At 51.1% G+C, this 12,218-nt stretch overlaps 1 protein-coding gene and 1 pseudogene across 1 annotated transcript in view; one reads left to right on the top strand and one right to left on the bottom strand.

Annotated features, from left to right (window-relative positions):
- Nucleotides 1-12,218, bottom strand: part of LOC117887133 — a 154,460-nt pseudogene that overhangs the window by 78,611 nt on the left and 63,631 nt on the right.
- The window catches only part of LOC117887148 (zinc finger protein 883-like), a 13,802-nt gene continuing 9,271 nt past the window's right edge, over nucleotides 7,688-12,218 (top strand). The window contains exons 1-2 of the mRNA XM_034789439.1: nucleotides 7,688-7,917; nucleotides 8,986-9,158. Of these exons, the coding sequence (XP_034645330.1) occupies nucleotides 9,020-9,158 (139 nt within the window). The 5' untranslated portion in view covers nucleotides 7,688-7,917; nucleotides 8,986-9,019. The remainder of the gene's footprint in view (nucleotides 7,918-8,985; nucleotides 9,159-12,218) is intronic.

The raw sequence follows: 12,218 nt of genomic DNA, 5'->3' as shown, positions 1-12,218 counted from the left end.
ATCACCCTCACAGAGATCCCGTACCAACCGTCCCCAGGCGTTAACCCGGACCCAGAATCAGGGGAAGGATCAGCCGGTAAGTGGTTTAAACATGTAAACATTTATTTTGAAAAGAATATTAATATTAACTGTGGCTTTTTCATGATTAGATTGTCCTAGGCACTTAAAGTTCTAGTCTTTGGCAGTGCAACTGCTGCAAAAAAATCTAACAATGTCCAGTATATCTTGATTGGTTTGCCCTAGGCGCTGTACTGTTTAGCCCTTGCCAGTGCAGCTACAGTAAAATTCGGTCAATATGTCCGGGGATAGAGCAGAAATCCTCATGGGACATCTCCATGAAGCTCTCCTGGAGGTAATTGGAAAGCCTTTGCATGAGGTTCCTTGGGAGAGCGGCCTTGTTGTGTCCTCTGTAGTATGAAACGTTTCCGCGCCAGGCTACCATCAAGTACTCCGGTATCATTGCCTTGCACAGCATAGCGGCATACGGCCCTGGTCTTTGGAGGCTTTCCCGAAGCATGCGTTCTTTGTCGCTGTCTGAAATACGCATCAGAGTGATGTCGCTCATGGTGACCTGCTTTGAATTAGAGGAATGTTAGTATTGGGACTGCTTCCCTGTTCCTTTACAGAACTGTAACTGCCGGTTTACAGCCATGCGGTGGAGGCGGGAGAGGGGCAGCATAGAGGGATCTTTCCCGGGGACAGCCGCGAAGGGTGGGACAGGGGCAGAGTTCATGCTTGCCGGATTCTTGGCAGCAGGAACTGGCCAACGCTAGGAGCATTGCTTTGAACGTGAAAGTAGGGCAGTGCTATTATTAAAGTTTTAAGCTGCCACAAGTCTACGGCTTACCATGTCAGCCCACTACCCAAATACCGCTGTGCTGTTCCGATTCTGTGATCTGCACTGCAAGACCCCAGGGACTGAATGCGAAGGCCAAAAATTCGACCTTGTCCTGAGTGCGCATGTGATAGGTGCTGTGCATGGTCTTGTTCACAGAGAAAGACTATTTTCTTTGTTCACCCAAAAATTTATCTTTCTGAGGAATTCACTCCCTTTTTCCCATCCCACAGCTGTGGCTGTCTCCCGACCTACCCTGTCATCAGACTCCCAGAGGCTGTCGCAGATTAGGCGTAGAAAGAAAAGGACACGGGACGACATGGTCTCAGAACTTATGGGCTGTTCCCGAGCCGAGGCAACACTGCAGAGTCAGTGGAGGGAGAACATGTCCCAATACCAGTGAGCACACAGCGAACGGGAGGAGAGGTGGTGGCAGGAAGACCAGCAGGCGACTCAAACACTGCTTGGACTAATGAGGGAGCAAACGGACACGCTCCGGCGCCTTGTGGATGTTCTGCAGGACCGGAGGCAGGAGGACAGAGCCCCGCTGCAGTCTATCTGTAACCACTGTCCCCCGCCACAAAGTCCCATACCCCCCTCACTCAAAGTACCAAGAAGGAGGGGCTGCAGAGCCCGTGAAAACTGTCACTCTACCCCTGCAGACTGCTCAAGTGGCAGAAGGCTGTCATTCCCCAAAATTTGCTAAGTCCTTTCCTTCCCGCATCACCCAAGCCCCCATCCCAGTTTCATCCCCTAACTGTCCATTTGCTAATAAAAAATACGTTTCTGTTAATTGCTGTTTCCATCATGTTTTTTTAGAGGACAGTCTGTTTTAAGGGGGGGAAAGGTGGTTGGTACAGACACGGGGGCAGGTTCAGCAGCAGGTCACACACACAGTGCAGTCACTAGGCACCCTGGTCAGTCTGGGAGGTGGTTTTCATTGTCTGGGGGGGTGGGGGGCTATGTGACTTTGTGGCGGGGGAGGGCGGTTACAGATCTTATGCAGCGGTCCTTATCCTGGATCACAGACCCACGCAGCAGGGAATCTGTAACCGTCCTCCCCCTGCCACAAAGTCACATAGCCCCCACACACAGAGTCCCGAACAGGAGGGGTGGCTGGCTCCATTCAAACAATCAGTCCGCTAGTGCGGACAACTGTAGAAGCAGGAGCCTGGCATTCCTCGAGTTTAGAAGCGTCCTTTGCATCAGTACACTACACCCGCTCCCCACCACAGTCTGTGTCCCAGTTTCAACACTTTACCGCGAAAACAGTAATAAATAAAACGTTGTTCATTAACAAATTTTCAGTGATTTTAATTTTAAACGTGGGTTGGAAGGGGGTGAACGGGGTGAACGGGGTATGAAACTGGAGAGGATTGTGAACAGTCACTGGGTAAAGAAACGGGGGCAGGTTCAGCTTCTCTGTAAACCAACAAAATTGTCACAGGTTACCCTGCTCACTCAGGAACCTAGATTTCAAAGCCTCCCGGATGCACAGCGCGTCCCGCTGGGCTCTTCTAATCGCACGGCTGTCTGGCTGGGCGTAATCAGCAGCCAGGCTATTTGCCTCAACCTCCCACCCCGCCATAAAGGTCTCCCCCTTGCTCTCACAGAGATTGTGGAGCACACAACAAGCTGCAATAACAATGGGGATATTGATTTCGCTGAGATCGGAGCGAGTCAATAAGCTTCTCCATCTCCCCTTGAGACGTCCAAAAGCACACTCCACCACCATTCTGCACTTCCTCAGATGGTAGTTGAAGAGTTCCTTTTCACTGTCCAGGGTGCCTGTATAGGGCTTCATGAGCCATGGCATTAGCGGGTAGGCTGGGTCCCCGAGGATCACTATAGGCATGTCCACATCCCCAACAGTTATTTTGTGGTCCGGGAAGTAAGTACCTTCCTGCGGCCGTCTAAACAGATCAGAGTTCCTGAAAACACGAGCGTCATGAACCTTGCCCAGCCATCCGACGTAGATGTTGGTAAAACGTCCCCTGTGGTCCACCAGTGCTTGCAGCACCATGGAAAAGTAGCCCTTTCGATTAATGTACTGGCTGGCCTGGTGGTCTGGTCCCAGGATAGGGATGTGAGTTCCATCTATGGCCCCACCGCAGTTCGGGAATCCCATCGCTGCGAAGCCATCTATGATCACCTCCACGTTTCCCAGGGTCACTACCTTTGACAGCAGTACATCAATGATTGCCTTGGCTACTTGCATCACAACAACCCCCACGGTAGATTTGCCCACGCCAAAGTGGTTCGCGACTGACCGGTAGCTGTCTGGTGTGGCAAGTTTCCAGAGGGCTATGTCCACTCGCTTCTGGACAGTCAGGGCTGCTCGCATCTGGGTGTCCCTGCGCTTCAGGGCAGGGGACAGCAACTCACAAAGTTCAAGGAAAGTTCCCTTCCGCATGCGAAAGTTTCTCAGCCACTGGGATTCATCCCAGACCTGCAGCACTATGCGGTCCCACCAGTCAGTGCTTGTTTCACGTGCCCAGAATCGCCGTTCCACGGCATCAACATGACCCATTGCCACCATGATGTCCACGGCGCGGGGTCCCGTGCTTTGTGACAGGTCTGTGCCACTCTCAGACTTCATGTCCTCATCGCGCTGCCGTAGCCTCCTCACCCAATTTCTCACCATCCGCCTCTGGAAAAGGTGGCTGATAAGGTGCGAGGTGTTGACAACGGCCATAACTGCAGCGATGGTCGCAGCGGGCTCCATGCTCACAGTGCTGTGGCGTCCGCGCTGTCACTCAGCAGAAAAGTGCGCAAACTGATTGCCCGCCGGCGCTTTCAGGGAGGGAGGGCGGGAGTGACGGTTGGATGACGACAGTTACCCAAAACCACCCTCAACACATTTTTTCCCCCAGCAGGCATTAGGGGCTCGACCCAGAATTCCAATGGGCAGCGGGGACTGCGGGAACTGTGGGATAGCTGCCCACAGTGCACCGCTTCCAATGTCGACGCTTGCCCCGTTAATGTGGACTCACACAGTCGAATTACTGTCCTTAGTGTGGAAACACACGTTCGACTTTGTAATATCGATTCCACATATTCGATTTAAGTGACATCGAAGTACTCTCGTAGTGTAGACATACCCTATGTTTCTGACAATTTTGTTCTTTACTATAGTTTCAACCAGTTTGCCCGGTACTGAAGTCAGGCTTATCGGCCTGTAATTGCCGGGGTCACCTCTGGAGCCCTTTTTAAAAATTGTTATCACATTAGCTATCCTCCAGTCATTTGGTACAGAAGCTGATTTAAATGATAGGTTACAGACTACAGTTAGTAGTCCTGCAATTTCACATTTGAGTTCCTTCAGAACTCTTGGGTGAATACCATCTGGTCCTGGTGACTTATTACTCTTTAGTTTATCAGTTTGTTCCAAAACCTCTTCTAGAAACACCTCAATCTGGAACAATTCCTCAGATTTGTCACCTAAAAAGAATGGCTCAGGTTTGGGAATCTCCCTCACACTCTCAGCCATAAGCAACAGAGGGTCCCGTGGCACCTTTAAGACTAACAGAAGTATTGGGAGCATAAGCTTTCGTGGGTAAGAATCTTGCATTGCCTTGCATCTGAAGAAATGAGGTTCTTACCCACGAAAGCTTATGCTTCCAATACTTCTGTTAGTCTTAAAGGTGCCATAGGACCCTCTGTTGCTTTTTACAGATTCAGACTAACACGGCTACCCCTCTGATACTTGACTCTCAGCCATGAAGACCAATGCAAAAAATTCATTTAGTTTCTCCACAAAGGCCTTATTGTCCTTGAGTGTTCCTTTACCATCTCAATCATTCAGTGGCCCCACTGGTTGTTTAACAGGCTTCCTGCTTCTGATGTACTTAAATTTTGTTTTGTTTTTTTCTATTACTTTTTGAGTCTTTGGCTAGCTGTTCTTCAAATTCTTTTTTGGCCTTCCTAATTATATTTTTACACTTCATTTGCCAGAGTTCATGCTCCTTTCTGTTTTCCTCACTAGGATTTAACTTCCACTTTTTAAAGGATGCCTTTTTGCCTCTCACTGCTTCTTTTACTTTGTTGTTTAGCCATGGTGGCACTTGTTTGGTTCGACAGGACTGGAAATGCAGGCTTGATCAGCTAGGGGAAAAAGGGGTATTTAGTTTTGGTCGGTTGTTTATTTTGCTTTACATAGTAGTGTGCATGTTGTTTCATTTTCTTTATGTGTGCAGTACAATACATACAGTACATTCTCTGATTTAAAGTAATTAGCTATTAGTATTTTGAACCTGTAATTTTTTTCTAGAAGCTTGCATTTGTTTATTGCTTTAATTAGTATAATTTATTTATTTTTATTGGTTTAGTTCTTTTCCACTGATTTTCTGTGAATAAATGCTGCACCAGTGAGCCGCCATAGATGAAGTTTAAAACTGATCTGTCTGTATGCACTGTGTAGGAGCTGGATTTTATAATGTACTATGAGAAGTAATGTATGATTTGATTTCATCCTGTCAGCCACCCCTTTTGAATAGCAGAAAGGAATGACAGACCAGAACAATCCTTATGAGTGATTATGGTCACCCTTTTGTTTTAGAATAAGTTATAAAGCTACTATGGTTTCCTATATGTATTACAAATTAGGAAGTAAGAGACAGGATTCTCTATTGTATCTATGTTAAGAAGATTAGAGGAATGTTGAGGGCCTGAAGACCCAATGTGAATTGTTTTAGTTATAAAATTTAGCAAGGCTTGATTTACAATGTATTCTGCTGAATATACAATACTGCTGTCTGTATACCTTTGAAGGTTTCTGTAAGAGATTGTTTGTGTGAATGAGGAATGCATGCATCAAGAAAAGATAAGGCGTGAAAGCCATCACAAATGTCCAGATGGTCAAGAAGAAGTGAGAGACTTGGAAAGACCAGGAGACAATCAGAAAACATCCATTGTATCCGATGTTAAACATGTTAGCAGCACTGACGACCTCAGAGGTGAGGCAGGCACCCCCGAAGGCAAGACAACAAATAAGAGATAACGATGGAAAGCCCAACAATAACCATCAAATGATAACACCATTTAAGGACTAATGATTACAGGATGACATTACAAAATGCATGGACTCAAATGGGAATTTACAACTATAAAGCTGGGGTGTTTTGCCATGGAACTCTGGGTTCAGTCCTGCAAAGCCTCGGAGCATCGGATCGCGACCGACCGAACCCAGACTCCACACTCGTGCTCAATGTAACTGGCCATTAGATTGTGTGTGTGTGTGTGTGTGTCTACAAAGCGTATGCTAACTGTGGTATTCTCAATAAATGCTGTGTATTTAAGATCCCGTGTGCTTTGTATGAGCATAACAACTGCACCCAGAGCAGCTGGCACCTCTACACTCCCCGGCTCCTCTCCCCACCGTTTGCCCCACTTGGCTGCCTGGCCCAGGGCTTCTCTCCACCCCCTGGCCCTACCTGCTGGCTCCTCTCCACCCCATGACCCTTCCTCCCATCCACTGCTTGCTCCTCTCGGCTGGCAGCCAGCTGAGGGCCCCTCTCTGCCCCCCATCATCGCCAGCAGAGATGGGGGCGGACAGGAGCCCTCAGCCGCTGCCACTCTGGGCTGGTGACTGTCTGCTTCGGGCTCCCAGGAGGCGGGGCCCGCCTCTCCCTGCCACTCTGCAGAAGCAGTGGGCTGGGGAAGTTGGTGGCTGCCCCTCCCCCCGCCCATGCAAGGAAACGCCTCCTCTGCCACGGGCAGCACCAGCACCAGCACCAGGTGGGTAGGGCTGGGTGGGGCCCATTGGGACAGGATCGCTCTGTGCTCCCGAGCTTCAGCTATCCTGCCCCCTAGCACTGTGCTGGGAGGGGGGATCCCTGCTCTATCCTGGCTCAGCAGGGTCTGGGGGCAGGGCATGGGGGAATGAGTCTGTGAGGGGGATGCTGGGATGTGAGGGGGTAGGAGGTGCTGGGGAGTGGGGAAAGTTTGTCTGCTTTGGGGTTCTCGGCAGTGGGGGTCTGTTAGGGGGGTGCTATGTAGATGTGGTGGTGGGGCTGTGGGGAAGGACACTGGGCAGTGGGGGAGGGGGAGATCTGTGCGTGTTGGAGCACTAGGAAGTGGGGGGGTCTGTGTGGATTGATGGGCAGTTGTGGTTGGACTGAGGGTGGGAGTGCGCGAAGCAGGGGTGGTGTGTGCAGGGTGCTGTGTATTGGGGGCGCTGGGCATATGGAATCGGGGGCGTTGGGGGTTGTGTAGTACGGCTTGGGCCCATCCCTATGGAGAAGGGGCACGCAGGCACCACAGGGCCGGGTGGGCTAGTATCCGTCTGGCAACTGCCAGTTCGTAAACAGTGTCCTCACACTGGATGGAGCGGGGCTGCCTTGCCGTGTCATGCCCCATTGCCCCTGGCCAACCCTTCAGTCCAGGGACTGACTTCCCCACACCATGTTCCATTGCCTCCATCGGGGCCCACAAATACGTTTGGCGCCGGGACCACAAAAGATTAATCCAGATCTGCCCCTGGGCTTAACCCCAGCTCCTCCTCTCCTGCCCCCCTGATTTTGCCCTTCAGCCCCTATACTAAACCTGCTTCCAGATGCTTGAGCCTGGGGCCAGTCACTTTCCATCCCCTTCTCAGACCCTGTCCATCCACCCCCCGCCTCGATTTGCCCCTTTGCGCCGTTTTAACCCCTGGCCTGCACAGAGCAGGCAGCAGAATCAGAGTCGGAGCGAGGGCAGCGCAGAGTATAGCGGTGGTGCTCCAGTTCTGGCACTTGTGGGGCAGCGGGCTCAGCAGTTCCTGTGTGCGCATGTTCACTACAGCAGGGGGGCTCAGTAGCTGTAGTCACTGCCCGGCTCTGGCTATAGGAGGGAGGCGACTGCTCTGTCTCTTTGCCCTGCACTGTCGGGGTTGAACTTCCTGGGTCAGAAGCTGCTGCCGCCGCCTCCATCCATTGCAATCCCGGAACCCGGACTGATCAGCTGCTCCCCAGCGGGGTGTGTGCGGGGAGAGCCCTTCCTTAGCGCCCCTGTGCCCAGCCGGGGGTCTTTCTCCGGGGGCTGGAACCAGCCCCTGGGGCAGCCCCGGGCTCTGCCGACACCAGCCCCTGAGCCGGAGCCTGCAGGTGAGGGGAGAGACCTGGGGGAAAGGGCTGGGGCCGGGCAGGAAAGTGACTGCACCAACGGCCCCTCCTCGCCCCAGCTCTGCTCCCGGGCGGGGGCCTGCAAGTCCCAGGGCTGCTGCCCTCCCTGACACCCCCTAGGCTCTGCCCCCCTGAGCGCCTGCAGGAGCCGAGCCAGCTCCAGGAGAGCGAACGCCCCGGGACCGGGCCAGCGATCGAGTCTCCCAGCCCCCGAGGGGAGGGGGCAGGAGGGAGACGGGGAGAGACTGGCAGGGGCAGCAGGAGTAGTCAGTGGGGAGGGAGATTCCCGGTTCTCACCCTGCCCAGCTACATTCCCTGCAGCACCCCGCAGAAAGTCAAGCAGATTGTCTTTCCTTGGACAAAGTGAAGGACAGGGAGCAGAAAAGCTAGTTCCTGCCTCTGCCTAGTCCCGGCGCTGCTGGGGGAATGTGCTGCCCTGGGGACAGTGTCAGGGGGACCCCCCCCCAGCCAAAGCGGCTCCTTGGATTCTGCTCTTTCATGACTGCTGGAGCACACAGTGACACTGTTGGATGCACAATTTTAGTCTAAAGGACCCTTTTCAGATGCTTATAACATGTTCAGTGTTACTAGATGAACCTCGCTTCTACCACTCTGGCAGTTCCTATGTTGATCTTTACAGTGGACAGTCTCGCTCTTGGGTGAATTTATTTCTGAAAGTTGAATGAAGAACCAGCTTCTGAACTGTCTCACTTCACTTTGCCCACAATTTACCTGGCCTCATTATTGTCAAGCCTAAATTTAGGCCCCCAAACCTCTGTTCTAGTTACATTTTGGCATCTTTCTCTTGAACATAAACACACATCACTTTCAGAAGCTACAGTTTGCTGGCTCAGCAATTTGAATCCCAGACCATAGGGATTTGCAATCTAACTTTAGAGGGTTTTTTTAATATCTTGTCTCAAGTATTGCCCCAGAATGGCGGCGTCTAGAATGTCTGTCAGCAGGGAAAGAACTGGGGGGAACTGAAACCTCCCCCGGCACCCTCCTCATGCTGACAGGCTGCAGAATAACACCCACGTTTTGCTCCAGGTTGTCCCATGCCCTCCAGAGACAGGGAAGGGAAATGACTGCAGTGGAGCTGGTGACCTTCGAGGAAGTGGCTGTGTATTTCTCTGAGGAAGAATGGGCTCTACTGGACCTGGGTCAGAGAGCCCTCTACCGGGACGTCATGCGGGAGAATTATGAGACTGTGACTTCACTGGGTAAGGATGTATAGCCCCTTGGGAAGTAGATGCTGCAGGTGTCTCTAAAGCACCGGGGCTGGTTTCTGTGCAGGAGTCTTCATTGGTCCCCCAGATATCAGGAGGATCAGCCCCTAGCTCCTGTGTGTGATAGACTGTCCCTCCCACATCCACTCCCACAGAACAGAAGCTTCAGGGACATGATGATGCTACTCTTCCCATAACCAAGGTTTTCAAGTGCGACAAATTCACTCTCTACTCCTCCTTCCCAAGGCAAGTTCCAACTTCTGGGGACTCTGAGCCCTCTGCCATCTCACAGATGGACAAGTGTCTCATGACTTGGCTCTTGCCTAAGTCCCCAGTGGCCAGATTTTCAAATACACTTACGGCAGGTCTATGCTACCGCTTAAGTCAATTTAACTTATGTCGCTCAGGGGGTGTGAAAAAGACATCCCCTGAGCGAGGCAAGTTACACTGACCTAACTGCTGTCCACGCCAGTGCTATGTTGGTGGGAGACGCTCTCTGGCCAACATAGCTTCTGCCTCTCTTGGAGGTGGAGTAATTATGCCACTGGGAGAGTGCTCTCCTGTCAGCATAGAGCATCTTCACCAGACACACTACAGCAGCATATATAGCGCGCTTCTAGTGCAGCCACAGCCTCTTGGAGAGACAAACACTGGAGGAGCAGGCAGCCAGTGAGTTCCCACCTTCCTGGAGGTGCTGGGGTCAGACTTCAGTCCTGGGACTTCAGGCGCTGTCCCCTGGACTCACTGCCCCCTCCCCCTCCCCATTGCCCCTGGCACCTCCCTACCCACGTCTCCGTCCAGGATTTAATTTGTTCCTGGGCTTGCCAGGGCTGAGTAAATCTGCTGTGAAAAGGGATACACCTCTACCTCGATATAACGCTGTCCTTGGGAGCCAAAAAATCTTACCGCATTATATCGAACTTGCTTTGATCCACCGGAGTGCGCAGCTCCCCCGCCCCCCCCGAGCACTGCTTTACCGTGGTATATCCAAATTCGTGTTATATTAGGTCACGTTATATAGGGGTAGAGGTGTATTTGTATTTGTTTATTAATATCACTTTTCACAGCAGACTTATTAGCTAGCTGTGAGGCTGTGAAAAGTGATGTTAATATACAAGTATCACTTTTCACAGCAGCGGACTTACTAGCTAGTAAATCTAAAGAAAACCAAAAAAACCCCCAAAAGAAACAACAACAAAAAAGACAAGAACATGCAAAGCACCTTATTTGTGTTTCTATTCTGTTTAGGTCCAGTAAAGAATAGAGACAACTGTACATTTTTATTATTGAGTCTGCAAAAAACCTCCTACATAAATAAATTACAATGATTTGGACATGTGCATGTGCATATTTATTTGTTTTTCTTAAAGTTAATTAAGTATTTTAGGGAAAATTGTCAGAGCAGCCACCAGCAAGAGTTGGTGGCCGCATTCTGAGGCTACCAAAAATGTGTTGTGAGGACCCCCTAGTCCAGTGTCATGGATCTGGGATTGGGTCTGGCTGTTGTTAGTGCCTTCACTAAGGGCTCCCTCTTGTGCCAATGTGCCAAACTCCTGGAAGGAGGGCATTGTTCCTGGTGTCTCTTCCTGGCTGTGGTTGGTCTCTGTGAAGTGATGGTTCCTGGTAGTGAGAGGGGCTGGGTTCTGGGGCTCAGTGAGGGTTAATGACGTAATTTATGGTCTAGGAGTGTTCTGTGGGGTCTGTCACTATAGTAGAAAAAAGCGAGGAGGGCTCTTGTGTTTCAGGCTCTGCCCTGTGACTCAGGAGACCTGGATTCAATTCCAGGCTCTTCCACAGCCTCCCTGTCTGACCTCTTGTAAATCACTAAGGGTATGTCTACGCTACAGGATTAATCTGAATTTACAGAATTCGAATTTTGGAAACAGATTGTATAAAGTCGAATGTATGCGGCCACACTAAGCACATTAATTCGGCGGTGTGCGTCCATGTACCGGGGCTAGCGTCGATTTCCGGAGCGTTGCACTGTGGGTAGTTATCCCATAGCTATCCCATAGTTCCCGCAGTCTCCCCTGCCCATTGGAATTCTGGGTTGAGATCCCAGTGCCTGATGGGGCAAAAAACATTGTCGCAGGTTGTTGTGGGTACAGCCTCACCCCTCCCTCCATGAAAGCAACGGCAGACAACCGTTTCGCGCCTTTTTTCCTGGGTGAACACAGCAGACGCCATACTACGGCAAGCATGGAGCCCGCTCAGCTCAAGACAGCAGTCATGAACATTGTAAACACCTCGCGCATTATCGTGCAGTTTATGCTGAGCCAGGACCAGAAAAACGAGGCAAGGAGGAGGCGGCGACAGCAGCGCGGCAACAAGAGTGATGAGGACATGGACATGGACATGGACACAGACTTCTCTCAAACCGCGGGTCCTGGCGCTTTGGAGATCATGTTGTTGATGGGGCAGGTTCTATCCATGGAATGCCGATTCTGGGCCCGGGAAACAAGCACAGACTGGTGGGACTGCATAGTGTTGCAGGTGTGGGACGATTCCCAGTGGCTGCGAAACTTTCGCATGCGTAAGGGCACTTCCATGGAACTTTGTGACTTGCTTTCCCCTGCCCTGAAGCGCCAGAATACCAAGATGAGAGCAGCCCTCACAGTTGAGAAGTGAGTGGTGATAGCCCTGTGGAAGCTTGCAACGCCAGACAGCTACCGGTCAGTCGGGAATCAATTTGGAGTGGGCAAATCTACTGAGGGGGCTGCTGTCATGCAAGTAGCCAAAGCAATTATTGAGCTGCTGCTACGAAAGGTATGGTGTCAAGTATCAGAGGGGTAGCCGTGTTAGTCTGAATCTGTAAAAAGCAACAGAGGGTCCTGTGGCACCTTTGAGACTAACAGAAGTACTGGGAGCATAAGCTTTCGTGGGTAAGAACCTCACTTCTTCAGATGCAAGTAATGGAAATCTCCAGAGGCAGGTATATATCAGTGTGGAGTTAACGAGGTTAGTTCAGTCAGGGAGGGTGAGGTGCTCTGCTAGCAGTTGAGGTGTGAACACCAAGGGAGGAGAAACTGTTTCTGTAGTTGGATAGCCATTCAC

The sequence above is a fragment of the Trachemys scripta genome, chromosome 14 (genome assembly GCF_013100865.1).
Source record: "Trachemys scripta elegans isolate TJP31775 chromosome 14, CAS_Tse_1.0, whole genome shotgun sequence".
Taxonomy (NCBI): domain Eukaryota; kingdom Metazoa; phylum Chordata; order Testudines; family Emydidae; genus Trachemys; species Trachemys scripta.
This window is presented reverse-complemented; position numbering and strand designations above follow the sequence as displayed.